General features: G+C 42.6%; 1 protein-coding gene across 1 annotated transcript in view; it reads left to right on the forward strand.

The window, feature by feature from the left end:
* LOC120519288 (protein fantom-like) overlaps window positions 1–19,484 on the forward strand; it is a 126,668-nt gene that overhangs the window by 71,914 nt on the left and 35,270 nt on the right. Inside the window, exons 15-23 of the mRNA XM_039742574.1 lie at window positions 6–206; window positions 1,631–1,748; window positions 1,997–2,446; window positions 8,316–8,455; window positions 12,209–12,410; window positions 13,496–13,647; window positions 13,714–14,074; window positions 16,722–16,900; window positions 18,151–18,228. Of these exons, the coding sequence (XP_039598508.1) occupies window positions 6–206; window positions 1,631–1,748; window positions 1,997–2,446; window positions 8,316–8,455; window positions 12,209–12,410; window positions 13,496–13,647; window positions 13,714–14,074; window positions 16,722–16,900; window positions 18,151–18,228 (1,881 nt within the window). The remainder of the gene's footprint in view (window positions 1–5; window positions 207–1,630; window positions 1,749–1,996; window positions 2,447–8,315; window positions 8,456–12,208; window positions 12,411–13,495; window positions 13,648–13,713; window positions 14,075–16,721; window positions 16,901–18,150; window positions 18,229–19,484) is intronic.

The raw sequence follows: 19,484 nt of genomic DNA on the forward strand, positions 1-19,484 counted from the left end.
TCTAGTCCTTCAGGCTACAACGAGCTAATGAGCATTTAGACTTCCTGCAGAAAGATGATGATAACCAAGGGTCTAAACCAGCAGCAGCAGCAGCAGCAGCTCGTACACTTCGAGATCTCCAAGTATCCTATGCAGAAACGGTGCTAGAATTGGAGAAGACCAGAGACATGCTAATCCTTCAGCACAAAATCAACAAGGATTACCAGGTGAGCCTTAAGACAAAGGACATAATTCTGCTTTGGTGCCACCTTTTCATAATGACAGTTGGCTTACTTGTGTTTGGAAGGATTCTGTTTCTCCTTTGCACAAACTGGTATGGTCCATCCCTTGGTTCTTCATTCTGAAACATTCTTACTCTACTGCCATTCAGGCTGAATATTTTCAAATGGCATAGAGTGAAAAGCCCTCAATAGTATGCTGTCGAAAGACCACTCATGCACACACTTAGAAGTACTGGCATTTGGAATGAGGAAGGACAACCAGATATGAGGAATACATACAAACTCACCTGGTGAGGATTCACTCCCAAACACAAGCTATTCTTCTCTTAATGTCGTCTCTCATCTCAGCTTTTGATCAATAATCCTTTTCTGTATTTTGATTGTATGTGATATCAGCTTTATGCCCCCACCCCCCAATTTCCACAATGCAGGGTATCACCCTTCTCCTTATATATAGACACAGTTGCCCTGTTTCTCCACTGAACTGGCATTTTCTTTTTACAACAGATCTTTGACATCAGCTCCCATAATAAATCTATTGTTTTCTTCTACAAATTCGTCCATACTTCAGTTGGTATTCCATCTAGTCCAGTTGTCTTGCCATTCTTCTTTCTCTCCAGTGCCTCAATGTATAGTATATCCATAAGACAAACAGAGGGCTCAAACATGCTTTTGCAATGGAGACCCTACTATATATTTCCCTTCTCACTGTCATTGTAATCCATGTTGTAATTCTATGAATTGACAAAGCGGTTCAATCAAATTTTACGACTGATAATACAGAAGGAGTTCGCTCACTTGCCAAAGTGCTTCAATGACACAAAATGCAGCATGAGCTGAAAGCTGTATGACATGCACACTATTCACTTGCATAGGCAGCGCAATGTGATGTAGTGCTCAAGGCTTTGGACTTCAAAAGTTGGGGGTTCAAATCCCACTACCAGTACTGTGTGACCCTGAGTAAGTCACTTGACCTGCCTGTGCTCTAGTCACCTTGGATAAAGGCGTCAGCCAAATAAGTAAATATAAACAACTTAGCTTTGGTTTCTTATAAATAATAAATAATATAATTTATAAATAATAATATAAATAAATAACAGTAACTGGTGACATATTGAGCAAAAATGTAATGAAAATACAGTGTCACGAATTAGTGAGTGGAGGTCAAACACATTCTCTCAGCTTACTCGGTGGCATGTTCCTGAGTAGACGGAAATGAAGCTGGGTGAGTATTAGGGTACAAAATACAGTTTAGCACCAGACTGGAGTGCTAGTGTGAACTGTCTTGGGTCCCAGCCACTTCCTGTCGTCCCTATCAAGTATTGCTTCTGCTTATCCATTATGGCTTCAGAATGTCATGTGAGACATAGAGAGCTGAGCAGCCATAATGCAATGTTTGTTTTTTTCAGTTGGAATTGCAGACGGTAATGCGGAAAGCTGAGGATGATAAGGAAGACTTTGAGCGGAGGTTGGAGCAGAATGCCCATCTTTTGAATATCAGAGCTCAGCGAATTGGGACTCTGGAAGGTAAGCCCAAATTCACCTCACTCGCTTTGGCCGTCTTTCGTGGATTCCTCAAAAATAAACCAAGCCTAACTTTTAAAGAAATCTCAGACACCAGAAGTTTAACCTTAAAGAAGTTATTAGTGTTTGACTTTGGGCTAGGCCCTTCATTCCTGGCAATGTGGCGATGTGCTGCATGGTGATTACAATTTCACCGTACTCTCTCCACATGACAAGAAGGACCCTATAAACAAGTATTGAATCTCTTTCAGCCCAACTCAAGGACATTGCCTATGGCACAAGGTGCTACAAGAGTAAAAGTCATCAACGAAGTGGAGAGACCTGTGATGAGGACAACATCACCCTGAGGCATGGGGAGAACCTCTTAGAGGTTTATGTCGGCGGCGCTTATTTCACACCAGAGGCCTTGAGAATCCTGGAAGACAGAGACGCAACAACATTTTGCTCTTTGGCCTTTTATGATTTTGAGACCCAGATAACACCAGTGGTCCGAGGAATGCAGCCGATGTACAACTTCACGTCCCAATACCCAGTGGCGCTAGATGATTTCTTCCTTCAGTACCTGAGGACTGCCTCTCCCAGGCTGGAAATCCACGTGGCCAATGGCACCAGCTTTCACACCCTAGGGGTCTGTCAGATCCCATTCCCTGAAGTTCTGGAGAAAGCAATGGAGCGTATTTATGGGAAAACATCTATAATAGGTGAGAGCAAAGCTCTTCATACTTTACCTTAACATCCCTTTTTATAATGTTGGCTCTGAAGGAGAGATCTTTACAATTTATCACAAGTGACAATAAGGCCTTTACAAATTGTGCGTAATTGAATTAAACTAAAAGCAGCTTACTGGGCCCTGGGTTTGAATGGCAGTCTGTGTGTAGTTGGGACGTTCTCACTTCCTTTGCTGGATTAGAATGACGTGTGTGTTAGATGGGTGGAGGACCTTAGGCCTGAGTGTGAGTGTGTGCATGAGTGCAGGTGTGATGGGAGTACCGCTTCTCGTGCTTGAAATGTGTGTGTTATTTGCTACACACACACACACTATTATTTTTATTAAATGTGAATTAATTATCCATCCATTCCGCTATATCCTAACTACAGGGTCACAGAGGTCTGCTGGAGCCAATCCCAGCCAACACAGGGAAAAAGGCAGGAAACAAACCCCGGGTGGGTACCAACCCCTCAGCAGGGCGCGCAAACACACACACACGCTAGTGACAATTTAGGATCACCAATGCACCTAACCTTCATGTCTTTGGACTGTGGGAGGAAACCCACGCAGACACGGAGAGAACATGCAAACTCCACACAGGGAGGACCCAGGAAGCGAACCCGGGTCTTCTAACTGCGAGGCAGCAGCGCTACCACTGTGCCACCATGCCGCCCGTGAATAAATTATTTTAATTATATTTGTAAATTGCGGCAAAATGGTTAGCACGGTCACTTCACAGGTGCAGCTCCCTAGGTTCACATCCCATGCCCTGACGTTATCCACATTCTCTTCACGTCTCTTTGGGTCTTCTGTAGGTACTCCCCAAAGGTGTGCGTCTGCGTGTGAAGTTATTTGGTGAAACTGAAGTGTATGCTAAGTCCTGGGCTCATTCCTGACATGTGCCCAGTTCATCCACAATTGTTGTGTTATTTTCATATTTTTCCTTAATTAACTATTTTGTTCCATTTTTTATTTTAATGTTTTGTTATTTTGCTTTCTGAGGTCTTTTCACTGCACCACCATATTACTTGCCATTTCAATGAGCGATAGCCAATCACATTAATAAAAACTTGTCACCGGGAGAATAAAACATGGTGATGTGGGAATGTCCCTGTCCACACTTTTGAATTTAATAATTATTCACAAGTCCCTTGTGTTGATTGGTGGCTTTTCTGTTTTTGAATTTTGGCCCACATTTTGCTTTTAGTTAACATGATCCCTCACTAGTTATTTCTGTCCACTGAGTCTGTCAGATACTTTCTCCTCCTGGCCTATCTGCTTTTTACCTTTTATGAACAAGCCGTTATAGTTTTAAAGCGCAATAATAGAAGGCAGTAGAATTGTAGGTTATGTTCACGTCTGTCTACTATATAAGAAAATACTGAGACAAGACTATTTCAAAGAGATTTTTTCAAGTCCTGCGACGAGATGAGATAAGACTTTTGCCTTTTGCCATGAGATTTTTTCAGGTCACCATTAACACCGTCAGGTCTTCCACTGGCTGAATTACTGTTGAAAGAAGGATGTATCGTAATTTATATCTGAGTGATGAGCTATGCAATTGAACAAGATTAGTTGTATTCAAAATTGGTTGAACAATTCTAACATGTAAAATTTTAACAGTTGACAAGAAAGGTAATGTAGTACATCTTCAGAGGATAACATTAGACACCAAAGGAGATCTTGATATGCCATTCGTATTAAAACGTTTACAGTTTCCCGTTACAATACCTTTTGCTATGACAATTAACAAATCACAGGGACAAACATTTGAAAAAGTCAGTTTATTTATTAGAGAGAAAGAAACGATATTCACTCACGGGCAGTTATACGTTGTGTTGTCACGATGTAAAGTCAAACATGGAATTAAAATTCAATGTGATTTTGAAGAAAAGTTAATTCCAAATATTGTTTTTACTGAAGTTTTAAAATAAAGGTGTAAGTTTAAAAATTATTTGCGTCTTAATATCAAAAACAAACAGAACGAAAACGTATAACGCAAAGAATACCTAAAACGCAACATGAAACATAATTTTCTTTCAATTTGTTACATTTTACTATTTTAACTACTTTTGAACTAAATCTTCTGCCCTTTAACAATTCTTTGATGATCCCATACAAATCCCCAGGGAGTGATGAGTGAAGCGAGCAGTGGGCAGAACCTCCTAGTGTTTTATTAGAACAGTAATCTTATTGTCTTTTTTGCTTCTTAGTATGTACTTGAAAATGTATGAAAATGGCCTGGTTGCTCAAAGTGACTTCTCTACTGGGCTTATGTGAAAATTTTAGTGGTGCCATTTGTGACATCAAACGTTGTCGCTTTGCTCTGTTTTCGAGTATTTCTGGTCAGAGGTTTCAGGTTGCACTTTATTGTTACTCAATTTATAGATAGATAGATAGATAGATAGATAGATAGATAGATAGATAGATAGATAGATAGATAGATAGATACTTTATTAATCCCAAGGGGAAATTCACATAATACAGCAGCAGTATACTGATACAAAAAAAAGATAGAAAAAACTAATGAATTTAGTAGGTATCTCATTAATCAAAATATTACACAACTGGTAAATATCATTTCTGGCCCAGTTGATTATTACTCTTTTAACATATCTGGAGCACACCCACCCAAAATGTTTCTCATTTTTCTTCCACCCAACTCCACACTCAGGGGCCTAATGGCCAGAAGGACCTTTCACGTCCTGGCCAGGAATCTCCTCTGAGAAAAGCTGCAGAGTCAGGAAAGGCCTCAGGATCTTCTGTGGCTGAACTCCCACAACCAACTCCCACCAAGTTGTCACAAGGTGTCCCTAAAATCTGAGAACCCAAAGGCCAAGCTGCGGAGATGAGATTAAGTCCTAAGTTAGCTTCAAGTCCTGACCTTCAAGTTTCAAATATGAGGGTCACACTCAAGTAAGTCGAGTCACTCGATTTGATCAGTCAAGTCATAGAAGAGTAGGCTGGAAATAAATTGAGCTTCTGATTTTGCCAGTATATGCAATATTCTAATTAAAATAATGTCTGCTGTATAATAGTAGACTTTCTCAGAATAAAAAACAATTCTTAATAAGGCATTAAGAGCAAATGGTATGTAAATACTGTAATTGGTTTACTTTAAAGTAATTAGCGTTTGTACTATCAGTATTCTACAGTTTCCTCAAAGCACACCACACTTTGAAAGGCCACACCACTTCAGATGTGTAATACTTTACATTTACTGACATTAAATTTCATCTGCCACAAATCTGCCCAAGCCTGTATGCTATCCAAGTCCTTCTGTAATGATATATACAGTATGTAAATTAAATAACAAGATTAATAATAACTGCAGTAATATATATAACATGTGACCTTGCATAAATTACGTATCTAAAGTCCAAGCAAGTCTAAGTCAAGTTAAATCTTTTTTTTAAATATTGCCAAGCCAACCACAAGTCAATAAAATTAAGACTCGAGTCTTGAGCCTTGTCAGATAACTCAGGCCGCCCACCTCCATCCAGCTGTGTTGTCAAGACCCCCTAGATCAGTGATCTCCAACTCCAGTCCTGGAGGGCCACAGTGGCTGCAGGTTTTCATTCTAACCTCTTAATGAGTGCCCTGTTTCTGCGGCTAATTGACATCTTTTGAATTAATTTTAATTGGCTTGTTTTTTCAGGTTTGTTCCCCTGAATTTTTTCATCGCTGCTCTGAATTCCTTCACTTCTTTCCTTAAAAGGCACCCAAACAGAAATGAAATGTGAATTAAGTGAGTGAGCCAACAGAAGACAAACTACTGCAGGGGCTCAAACTTAAACCAATTTTACTCCAAGCAGGCTCTGATTCTTGTCGTTAATTCATCCCGTTCTTTAATCCCATGGCTTGTTGCTGTTCTTGTGTTGCAATAGCAGACATTTCTGAAACTGTTGATTTTCTCGTTTCTCAGACCACTGTTAAAATGTTTTGTGGACCTGAGTAGATCAACATACCTGAGACCATCATCTTTCTTGATTTTCAGGTATTTTATGTTAGTCGCAGTTTGCTGGTCACGTTTTGTATCTCATTATTGTCTGGCTGCTAATTAAGGGATCTGAGTCTTCAAGAGCAAGTCAGTTACAATGAATTCAAAAGAAGTAAATTAGCAAGTCACTAATTAAGAAAAGAGTTAGAATGAAAACCTGCAGCCACTGCGGCCCTCCAGGACCAGAGTTAGATGATTGAGTTAGTAATTCCATGATGCATCACCTGACAAAACCTTGGGGGTCTTGCTCAGAAAGCAGACGTCACTAGAGACAACCTTTCCTTCACCCAAACACTAACCTTAAGGTCAATAAAATATGTCCCTGATGTTAGGTCACTATTTTAGGGCTAAAATGATAACAGAAATGTGAAACCTACTTATATACCTAATCTTAATCGTTGTGAAACAACCAAGTGGCGTCCGCATTCTGAACAAGAGCCAAACTTGGGAGTTTCTGGTCTTAATCTATACTAATAAAAGGCAAAGCCCTCACTGACTCACTAACTCATCACTAATTAATCAAATCAATCACTAAGTTCCGGTGTGGGTAGAAGGCTGAAATTTGGCAGGCTCATTCCTTACAGCTTACTTACAAAAGTTGGGCAGGTTTCATTTTGAAATTCTACGCGTAACGGTCATACCTGGAACCTACTTTCGTCCATATATACGGCCATAGCCTGCAGCTCGGTCGCCATGTGAGGTGGAGTTGCATCCCGCATCATCACGCCTCCCACGTAATTGAGTGCCTGCCCATATAAGGTAAATATTCGCGGGTGAAGGACTGTGCTTATGCAAACAAAGATGAGATGGTCTAGTGTTTGGCACAAACTCAGCGAAAGTGTGAGAGACACTTTAAAGTGCCAGGTCTTAGCTAATATTAAATAAAGCCGTGGACATTGCAAGATCGCACAAGAGAGTGGCTCACGTGAACTGACTGTGAACTCAGTACGTAGAGAACAAGGAAGAGCTCCAAAGAGTGCTGAACAAAAAACGCATTACACAATTGAGAAGGCAGCAAAAGAATATGAAGCGAGTGACGCATACAAGCATATTCATAAGTGCAGCTACTGCGGAAACAAAGCACACGGTGGAAACAGTAAGTTTAAATTAAGTTCATAGACAGGCTGCCGCTGGCGTTTGTCATGCCTACGACGAATACGATATTCGCGAGATACAAGTTTACTGAGAGGACGCAGGGTATAAACGAAACTTCTGATCACTTTGGAATGGAGTTAAAATTGCTGGTGAAGGACTGTGCTTATGCAAACGAAGATGAGATGGTCAGGGATAGACTAGTGTTTGGCACAAACTCAGCAAAAGTGCGACAGAAACTTTTAAGTGCCGGGTCTGAGCTAACATTAAATTTTTGCTGGTGAAGGACTGTGCTTATGCAAACAAATAGAAACCAAATGTTACATTATTTTTAAAATGTTTCCTTTTCTTTTCATAACTTCTTTAACACACTTGTTCTCTGCTGCGAAGCGCGGGCATTTTGTTAGTAGTTTATAAGCACGAGATTAACCTATGAGGCTAGGGATCTGCACTGGCAATCGGAAGGTTGCCGGTTCGAATCCCATAAATGCCAAAAGGGACTCTGCTCTGGCGGGTCCTTGAGCTCGACCCTTAACCTAGTGAGAAAAGCGCTATATAAATGCAAAGAATTATTATTATTATAACCTTCATCTGTTTTTGCCTTTGCAGAAAGATCTTCAGAATGGGGCTTCTGTAAAGCATTGTGCCCTGCACTGTGGTGGGGTGTCAGTCGAGTTTTCAAGTTGTGTTTTTGTTCTGAACGCGCTGACCGCTTCACAGTGATTGTGCCACAGTGACTTGTAATCAGGCTCCACTTTTCTTATTCAAGGTCCACGAGGAGAGACTTTGGGGGTGTTGGAGTACTGGGCCCGCCTGCGTATTCCCATCGAAAAGACCACCCGTCTACACCGAAACAGGATGACAGCGTTGGGGTACCTGTCAGCGAATGCACAACAGCGTGGGCAACAGGTATGGAGGGGGCTCTCCTTTAGGACATGCATTAACACCCAATGTGCAGAAGTGCTTTGTAACTCTGATACTCGACGGCAAAGCAGTCATAACGCAGTTAGTCTAAGAGACCATCCATCCGTCCAGTTATCAGAGTCACAGGGACCCCCTAACAGGGAGTACAAGTTATGAACCAACCCTGGAAAGAGCAATAAAGAAAGAAGAAGAAGTCCGGAGCAGTTTAATTGGGCCACGTGAGTAGAATATACTGGAGTTGCTCACTTAAGAATTTCATTGCTATTATGCTACGTTACGGAAGTGATCCAGAATTACACAAACATCAAAATGAGAGAGTGCAGTGGAAGTTTGGACACCGTCAATCCAAAGTGAAATAGTGTAAGAACAAAAACAAGAAACCTAATGAAGATCTGGGACATCGAAGTGATCCCCTTATAATTGCAAGGATCTCAAATCAAAGTATCACTAAACGTCATCACTAGTAGGTCTGTCAATCATTCCTTCTGTAGAGGGAGGAAGAGAAGAGACAAGGTAATAAGTGACAGTGCCAGCCCCTGGTTCGGAGTGTAATTACAGTCAGCCGAGCCCTGAACTCTGTGTGAGGCCGGCACCTGTCCAGGGTTTGCTCAGGACTAAGCTGGTTAAAAAATGACAAGACAAGCCATGAACTTGTGTCCTAATGACACCAGCCATAACAGTCAGGTTTTAGAATTACTGTACGTTTTATGTGTGTCAGGGATAGAGAATTACGAATCGGACAACGTTATGAGGTGTAAATGATACGAGAAACACAAGATAAAGGGTTGCGGTCCAAGACGTTGACCCCGCTCAATGACAACTGCAAAAATTAGATTGAGAAAGGAAATGAAATCATCAGGATTAACATGGTGTGAGTTTAGCCTCTGCTAATAGAAACGCACTTCTGACACATGAATTCAGCCGCCATCAGTCATGGGTTTGGTGATGAACGTTCAATTCCAGTCTGTCTGCTTCTGGGGCCGAAAGAGGCAGGACCTCCGAGTCTGTGGAGGAAGTGGCGTTCCAGAGTTCTTCCTTGAATTCATCATCCATTCTACGAGACTGCATGACCCCGCTGCTCTCCATTAGCTCCCCACCTCTCTTAGCAGAGCTTTCCAGATGCTCTTTTGGTGTTCGTCTCGGATTAGGATTTACATAAAATTCAAGTTATTAATTCAAACTTGAAGATATCAACTTGGCATGGCATGTGCTACACCAATTTGTAGGAGAAAAATGTTTAATACAGTGGTACCTCGGTATGCGTCCTTAATCCGTTCCAGATTCTTTGACTTATACCAAACAGGACGTATACCAAACAAATTTTTTCCATAAGAAATAAAGGGAAAATGATTAATCCGTTCCCATGAAAAAAAATCCTATTGTTATTGGCATATCATACATTGATGGGGTTGTATAAAATAATTTAAAACTGCTTAATACTAAAATACATAAATACAAAAACAATTAGATAAAATAATTGAACATTCAACTTCAGTTTACTTTTTAATAACGTCTTTGTTTTTCACAATTGTAGATACCGTCGTTATCGACATACGGTATGCAACAGCCATGTCCCGGACGCATGCCACCTTCATACTTTTCAACAATCAATTCAAATTTACGTGAAAAAACACAAAATCGTGTGAAAATTCACAGAGAGTTATAGTGCAGGTTGTTCACTGAATGCTATGAACTGGCGCACTAACGCTCATGGGCAGTCGTGGCTTTGTCTCGAGTGAGGTAAACAAGGGTAGCACGCGAGTCGTATTCCAAACGAAGGTCGTATACCAAGTTGGACTTATTCCAAAGTGGACGTATACCGAGGTATCACTATATTTACAAATTAATAGAAAAAGAAATGACCGATATTTGGTATTATACGGTTAGGTCCATAAGTATTTGGATAGTGATGCCATTTTCATAATTTTGGCTCTGCGCACCACCACAATGGATTTGAAATGAAGAAATCATTATGTGATTGAATTGTAGAATTGTAGTTTAAATTTAAGTCATTTAGCAAACACATTGTATGAGCATTTAGAAATGACAGCCATTTTTATACATGGTCCAACATTTTCAGGGGATCAGAAGTATTGGGACAAACTAACATAATCACAAATATAATAATAATTTGTAATATTTGGTTGAAAATCCTTTACAGTCAATGACTGCCTGAAGTCTGAACCCATGGCCTTCTCCAAGTGCTGGGCTTCCACCCTAGTGATGCTTTGATCGACTTGGCCATTGAAGAATATGCCACTTCTTTGCATTGCTATCACAATATGTTTTAGCTCATTGTCCATCTGTACTGTCAAGCGTCGTCCTATCAGTTTTGCAGCATTTGGCGGAGTCTGAGTAGATAGTACAGCTCTGTACACTTCAGAATTCACCCTGCTACTTCTATCAGCAGTCATGTCATCAATAAACACCAGTGACTTACTTTTCTTGGCAGCCATGCATGGTCAAGTCGGACAAGTCATAAAACTGCCTCCAGCATGTGGTATTCATCAGATCCTGAGCTATTCCTTCTCTTCTCTTACCAAGGACAATTGTTCCAGAACTAGACAGGCTTTTAAAAAATAATTATTCTGGCAATGCCCAATCTGCCCTTCCTGTGCTTGAGGTTTACCAGAAGTTGGCACTTTGTGATAAACTCACTGTCTTTACTTTCATGAAGTCTTCTCCTGATTGTAGACTTTGGCAATGACTGGCCTACCTCCCAGAGGGTGTTCTTGGTTTGACTAAATGTCATGCATTGTTTTTTCTTTACCAAGGAATGAATTCTGCGATCATCCAGCACACTTGTCTTCCATGGTTGTCCAGGCCTTCTGGTGTTGCTGAGCTCACCAGTGTGTTCCTTCTCTTTAAGGATTCACCAGATGGTTGATTTGATCACTCCGGGTGTTTCTGTGAGCTCTCTGATGGGTTTGTTTTGTTTTTTCTGCCTTATGGTGGCCTGTTTTTACTTGCATAGACTGCTCTTTGGACCTCATATTGAGAGTTCACAGCGACAGCTTCAAAATGCAAATTCCACACTTGGAATCAACTGCAGATTTCTACCTGCTAACAGTTAATGAAATAATGAGAGACCTTCTCCTGCCTGGCGGTGTAACAGCTTGCCAGTCAATTGTCCAAATACTTTTGATCCCCTGAAAATGGCCCCCATGTATAAAAATGGCTGTCATTTCTAAACGACTCATACAATTTTTTTGGTAAATCCTTTAAATTAAAACTGCAAGTCTACACGTCAATCACATCTTGATAACTTTGTTTCAAATTCATTGTGGTGGTGCACAGAGCCAAAATTATGAAAATTGTTTCACTGTCCTTATGGACCTAACTGTAGATACTGTACACATCGGATCCAAAAGAAATAAACAAGGAAGTAATGATGACAAAAATGTCCATAACTGCTGTATTGACCGTGAAGGCACAGACCGTAATCATCAGATGCAAGTCTTCACCATAGTAGTAGAAATGGAACGGCGCTGGCAGGTTACATCAGCCAGGAATGAGTCACCCATAGCAAGAGCTGGCATCCCATCACACACATAAGCAGCTTCAGAGCCAGCGGCAGGTGCACCAATAAATATGGCAAGCCTGTAAAGTCACAAGCAAAATTCCATCTAGCGTGGCAAAGGTGAGCCATCCTTTTAAGGACTGCCAGTCACCTAAAGGAGCCACGTAGAAGACAAAGAGTCCAGCCAGGCATTTGTTGCCAATACTTTGGTGTTACAGATGGGAGGATTTAGCAAAGTGCAGAGTATCACGGAGACCTTAGTGGACATCCAAGGCTCTTTTGAGGAGTTGCCGGAGAGAATCGAGGCTGAGATTCAGGTTCTGGAATGTCGTTTGCAGCATCAGTACAGGAGGTACAGAGAGCTGAGGGACTGCTACCTCTGCAGCTCCACCACCACTTCTCCTTCTGCTCTGGTCCTGAGTGAGTGAACGCCAGCAGAGCTTCTGACTGCACAGAGCAGAGATGCTATAGAGCAGCAATGGAGGGAAAGCCTTAAAGCAGAGAACCTGACCTGGAATTGTGTTTGCAGTGTCAGTTCCGTGAAGGAAAACGGCCAAGAGACCAGAACATCTGCAGCTCCACACAAGGAGGTTCATCTGCTCACTTGGCAGTAATTGGCAGATCAGCGCACAGAAGTGCAGGGTTTAACGTTTCTGCTGCACCACATGACCCCAGCTGATATGCTTCTGCCACCTGCTAAATGACTGCAAGAGAAACAAAGACCACCCCGCCATTTTGAAGAGTTGCACACTGCTTCAAAAAGCTGGAAGGGGTGACTGGGGGCGGTCATTTCAGAGGTGCAAAGGGGGGGTAACATGTAACAGCACTGAAAGTTAAACTCAGCCAGGAGCGAGTCACCACCACTGTAAGCTGGCATTCCATCGTGTAAATGAGCGGCTTTAGAGCTGGCGGCGGGGGCACCTGTAAAAGCATCAACGTCTGCAGTGTCACAAGTAGAATTCCACCTGGTCCAGCAAACAAGAGCACTCCTTGTGAAGATAGCAAGCCACCTCAAGATGAGAGTGTGAAGGAGACCGGGGTGTCAGCAAACCGCCAACCCTTAAACACAAGCACTCCAAGTTCCAGGTTTTTTAAATAATTCCTTCACAAAGTCGCACAAACACACAAGTTTTCTCTCTCCATAATACCTCTCCTTTTACCACCGCAGTGCCCTCCTCCAGTCGAGTGTTGCTCTACGTCCTGCCAGCTCCGACTCACATGGATAAGGGAGTGCAGTCCCTTTTATTAAGGACCTGGGAGGACTTCCAGTGCCAGTCCTATAAATTGGGGAGTGCATCTCCCTACAGTGCCCCTTTGCAGCACCCATGGTCCCCAGCAGGGCTGTATTGCCAGACTACATCTCCCAGCATTCCCTGCTGGTTCCTGAATAGGCGCCTTCATGGAGGGCTGCTGATATCTAACCTCTTGGTGGAGTAAAAAGCCCCCAGCGACATCTTCCATCTTCAGTGGGCTGTCTGTCCATCCCTTCTGGCCCTTCCTTCCAGGTCTGATCAATTTCTCATCCCCGGCCAGGATGCCTGTCTGCCTACTAGGAGCCTCCCGTCCAGGTAAGGAATCACCCACTGTTCTGGCTGGGATGCCCGTCCCGCCCATGTGGCATCTACAAGAGGATCCATTTGGTATTCAGTGCCAGCACGTCAGTAGAATAGTTCAAAACCAGAACTGTGTTGTAATTCCATATATATTTTTATTTTATTTACAGGGAGCCCCCACTCTGCCAGCATCCCTGATAGACACTCAGATGCATAACCAGCTGGAGGTTACAGTCGTGGGCTGCAGTGGACTGAAGTCGCGTTGGCCCGGCTTTGTGCCAGATGCCTACGTCATCTACAAGTTTTATGACGAACCTGATCATGATTCACTCATCATACCCTGCAGTGAAGACCCCGTGTTCAATGACACTGCCAGCTTCGATGTGCCCATGACCTTTGACCTGCAGAGGTACCTCCGATTTGAAACACTCTGGATTTATGTTTTTGATGACGCCGATCCAGAAACAGCAGCGTACCTTGGCAAAGCTGGCATCCCTTTGATATCCCTGGCCCAAGGAAAACCTGTGAAAGGTCAGTATGCTGTAAAAGACGACAAAGGACTGGAGTGACACCGCGTGTAACCTTAATATTTATCAAAACATTTCATAAAACATAGTCACTCAGCTTTAATAACTTTTTCTTAAGGAGCAAAACTAAACTGAATATACGGCAATAATCTATTCATTTATCTGCCTTGTTGTGCTATGCAGTGTTTAATTTTAAAATTAATTGTAAGACATAATAAGACAGTCACTAGCCACTCTATCACATCCATTGATTCAGTAGCACAAGTAGTCTGTGCTTCCAAGCAACTGATCATATTACTCCAACTCATAAATAGAGAGCGCAACTCAAATGTTTAGCCATTCACTGAGACTAGCCATCTAAATGCTTTTCACTTCTGCACGACTGGTGGTGGGCAGCACGGTGGCGCAGTGGGTAGCGCTGCTGCCTCCCAGTTAGGAGACTTGGGTTTGTGTGGAGTTTGCATGTTCTCCCCGTGTCTGCGTGGGTTTCCTCCCACAGTCCAAAGACATGCAGGTTAGGGGGATTGGCGATTCGAAATTGTCCCTGGTGTGTGTGTGTGTGTGTGTGTTTGGTGGGCTGGCACCCTGCCCGGGGTTTGTTTCCTGCCTTGTGCCCTGTGTTGGCTGGGATTGGCTCCAGCAGTCCCCCATGACTCTGTAGTTAGGATTTAGCAGGTTGGATGATGGATGGATAGATGGATGGATGTTTTGTATATTGTAATTAGTCACTGGTGTCATTGGGATAGTGGTGTTTTTCGTGCACATATCTACGTTATTGAATATCTGTTTGTCTTTTCCATTTACAATATATATATCTCCCATGACCCTGCAGTTAGGATGTAGCGGGCTGGATAATGGGTGGATGGACAATACTGTACATGTTAAGCTAGGCCTTAATTAAACTCAATTGTTTTGATAATGATAATATATTCTCATTTTATACATCATTAAAGGAAATAAATAAGGCACCATTTCCATCACTGGAGCTGTAACTTAACTCTTTTACGGCAAATTGTTTTTTTCCTTTTGTCCCAGGGCTGAATATTTTTCCAAACAACTCAGTTTTCTGAAAAGCACACAAAACAATGGTTTTGCACATAAATCATCATAAAATACTTATTTATGACAAATGTCTCTCTGTTTTATGTTCCATGAGCCCGATTCACATACTTATTACATTCCTGTTTGTCTCGTCACTCATAATCCGTCGTGTCGTTTGAGGTAGGCCACCAGCCAGCTTGCCTCCCATGGAGCTACACCTGTGTAGTCTTCCCGGGGTGAACGTGGCCGTAGGTGCGTCAACTACACGAGTGAGTTCAGCGCTATGATCAGCTGATGTAGGTAGTTGTCTTTCCTTTTTTGATTTCTCCAAATCAGAGTTTGATAAATGTCTGCGTAGTCCTCCCAGGGTGAATGTTGCTGTAGGTGCGTCAACTGCACGATCAACTGCGGGACTGATCAGCTGATGCAGGTACCTGGCTGTCATTTTCGATCTCCAGATCGCCTGCATCAAAATCGGAGTTTGATAAGTCAGAGTCTGATTCAACAATAAGACGCTAAAAACAACTAAATAATACGCACAGAATATTTTGCTTTGCACATTCACTTCGCTCTCGTACCCAATGTCACTACTATTCTATACGTTGTTTACGCTACTCGCGCACACGCAGGGATTCAACGTCAAGTCAACAAGTGCAACAGTCCTCCTAGCAAAGATGGTCTACCTACAAATAATATTATGAGTTGTGTTGACGTTTATAGTTTTTATTGCCCTTTGCCCCCTGTGTCGACAAAAGGATGTCTGCCCTCAAGCCCTTGTGTCGGTAAAAGTCGACAGCCGCCCTGAAAGAGTTAAAGCCGTGATCGAAAAGATTCTTTCCATGCCTGCTGACTGTAAGTTGCCCTGCCAGTAGATGAGACTAAAATGGAGGCTCCAGGCAACTAACTTGAATGACTGATTAGAGATCTTGTTAGGGTGGCCCGACATGGCCACAACACCTGACCAAAATGGGCGATCCAGATGAACACACCATATCGCCATATACTGTATATATATACTGTATATATATATATATATATATATATATATATATATATATATATATATATATATATATGAATATTTTGGCAGAAGTGTGCTGAGAAATGCTACTGGGACTCCTTCATACCAGTGGTGAGAGGCCTGAATAAAGCCTCACTGTGGCTGTCACTGTTCTTTTTATCGTAGCCAAGTCAGGCATTTTCTATCAGAAATGCTGTTGTGTATTTGAAGCGGTTGTTGTTGTTTGTTAGTTAAATTTCATCCTTGGGACAAATAAAGTGCCATCTATCTTTGTCTTTGGCACTGAGGGAATCGGCCATAACAAGAGGGCGATGTTCAGGACTGAACATCCAAGCCAAAGTGTACTGCCTAGTCCCGAAAGAAACAGCCATGGACTAAAAGTCGAACCCAGGATAGAAATAAATAAGAGAGAACGAGACGATCATAAATACGACGCCACTGTCAGACCATTTTGAAAGGAATCACAAACCCGGAATTTCCTAGCTACAGTATCTTCACAGATGACATACTGTGTATAGCATGACTGAGTGAGAATGAACTCCAAAATCTGCTCCTTGGGTCTCTAAAATGCCAACTGTCTGTGCCTCAGGAAATTTCGCACTACAAGGCCCGGAAGGACAGCCGGCGGGCTCCATTCAAGTGGCCCTCAGATGGAAGTTCCCATACACGCCTCCAGAGAATTTGAAGAAGTGGCCCACGGAAGCTAAAAGCAAACCAAGGAAAGAATTTGTCCCACTGACTGAGCGTGTGCCAGTCGCCAAGCCTCGGGTAAGTTCTGCCATAGGGCGTTTATTCAAGCTGTAGGCAAGACTGCACTTGTGAGAAGGTAAACAAGCAAGACAGACCACTTAGGAGACCAAAATCATGAACTTCTCAGGGGTCCGTTTCTGACTTGTGATAGGGCCGGGTTTGTAGAACTGCAGCAGTATACAATACAATTTGTTTTTGTAAAACCCCAAATCACACAAGACGTGCTGCAATGGGCTTTAACAGGCCCTGCCTCTTGACAGCCGCCCAGCCTTGACTCTCTAAGAAGACAAGAAAAAACTTCCAAAAAAAACCCTGTAGGGAAAAAAATGGAAGAAACCTCGGGAAAGGCAGTTCAAAGAGAGACCCTTTTCAGGTAGGTTGGGCATGCAGTGGGTGACAAAATGAAGGGGATCAATACGATACAACCAGTACACCAATATGACCAGTTTAAATCAAGGCACCATCCTAACCTAATTTTATTGTTAATTTGCAGTGATTACCTCACAAAGTGTGGCCTTTAACTCTCAGCTCAGGTGGTACCAGCTCATTCTGCATTGGCACTTTTGGTTTGTTGTGCCAACGTTAATGGCACAAATTCAAACTCACATTAGAGCGAGGAGATACAGTGGCTGGCTGGAGTTGCATTTCATACCTTTAGGAGAGGAGGATCAAATCCTGGTACAAGTGCAGTCTATGGGGTATTTGGGCATTCTCTCTATTTTAGTGGAGATTTCCTAACAAAAGACGGGTAAGTTAGGCAAATAGCAGATCTAAATTGGCCCTGTGCATAGATTGGCACCTCATCCAGGCTTCCATCTTGCTTTGAATTCTGCCACACTGAATTGGTATTAATAATTGGACAGATTGGACGTGCCATGGTATTTTCTATCCTGCTCAGGGGGAGCTGGAGCCTATCCTAGCTAGCACAGGGCACAAGGCAGAAACAAACCCTGCACAGGGTGCCAGTCCATCACAGGGCAAACACACACACAGACAGACAGAGGCCAGTTTAGTATCCCCAATCCACCAAACCTGCATGTCTTTGGACTGGAGCACTTGGACAAAACCCAGCCAGACACGGGGAGATCATGCAGAGTCCGAGAGCTGTAAACATTGCAGACAATTATGAGATTCAAGTCCATCTTTAAAGGTAGCACTTAACTGTCTGACTTCATTGTCCATGGGGAGAATGTTTATAAAATTGAAACTCTTTCCTCACTCTGCTGATGGAGTAGTCAATCCATTTCTCTTTTATGTCATTCTTTCAGACTAAGCTGGCATCCCAAACCATCCAGGTCAGCCCCACAATGAAGACGGTGGACTCTGGCCAGGTGCCTCCTCCAAAGGTAGGCTGTTTCTCCAGTAAAGCTCTAGTGGTCATTTTGAGCACCTTGATGAGGTCCTCACACAGTCTCCTCTACTCAAGACGTTAAGCAGGTTTCATTCCCAGAGTCTGTCCCAGTCCGACATGTCCTTAAGTCCTGGGAAGTTCCCAGTTGCTCTCCTCTGCACAGCTTCACGTGCTGCTATGTCTTTTTTGTAGCGCGCACACAATATGAGGCCTCACTAATGTTTTATATATTTTGAGCCTAACATTGCTTGATTTATATTCAACAGTTTTTAATGATATAACCTAACATTTTATTTTCCGTTTTGACCACTTCTGCCCATTGCTTCACTCATTTGATTCTCTCTTAAAGATTGCAGGTGCCCGTGTGGTGCTTCCTGCCGAAGAGCACAGCCATTCATTCATCAGTCACAGACACAACTCCATCAGTTCTGAATGTCTGGCTAAAAACGTGAAAGTCAAAAATTGAGCAATTGGCAGTTTGAGAATCGTAACGAGTTTTCATTTGTGAGCTTTTGAGTAACACACACATCTCAGAGAGCAGGAACGTGTGTGGTGGCAAACAGCAGGGGGAGCGTATGGATGAAGGAATAAGTGGGGGACATGAGGGGTGTTAACAGACAGATGGATACGAAAGGCACAAATTCTAATTGACTGTCAAGTAAAAACAGTTCACTGAAATTCTTACTTGTATGTCTCCCACTGACTTGTGGTACAATATGAACAGCAGACGTATATCTTCTTCTTCTTCTTCTTTCAGCTGCTCCCTTTAGGGGTCGCCACAACAGATCATTTTATTCCATATCTTTCTGTCCTCTGCGTCTTGTTCTGTTACTCCCATCACCTGCATGTCCTCTCTCACCACATCCATAAACCTTCTCTTAGGCCTTCCTCTTTTCCTCTTCCCTGACAGCTCTATCCTTAGCATCCTTCGCCCAATTGACCCAGCATCTCTCCTCTCTCTGCACATGTCCAAACCAACACAATCTCGCCTCTCTGACTTTGTCTCTAAACCGTCCAACTTGAGGTGACCCTCTAATGTCCTCATTTCTAATCCTGTCCATCCTCGTATATAAAGACAATAAAACAACACACAATACACAAGTCACTACTATGTGCTGGTCACTGCGAGCGGCTGTGAAGTAACTGCATAACCTGCGGATAAAAACTGTCTACGGGTCTACGCGCTCAAGGGCAGAAATACGTAGAAAATGATGGGAAGCCCCCCAGGTAATGCCTGTAATAAGAGCAAAA

Source organism: Polypterus senegalus, chromosome 1, assembly GCF_016835505.1.
Source record: "Polypterus senegalus isolate Bchr_013 chromosome 1, ASM1683550v1, whole genome shotgun sequence".
Taxonomy (NCBI): domain Eukaryota; kingdom Metazoa; phylum Chordata; class Cladistia; order Polypteriformes; family Polypteridae; genus Polypterus; species Polypterus senegalus.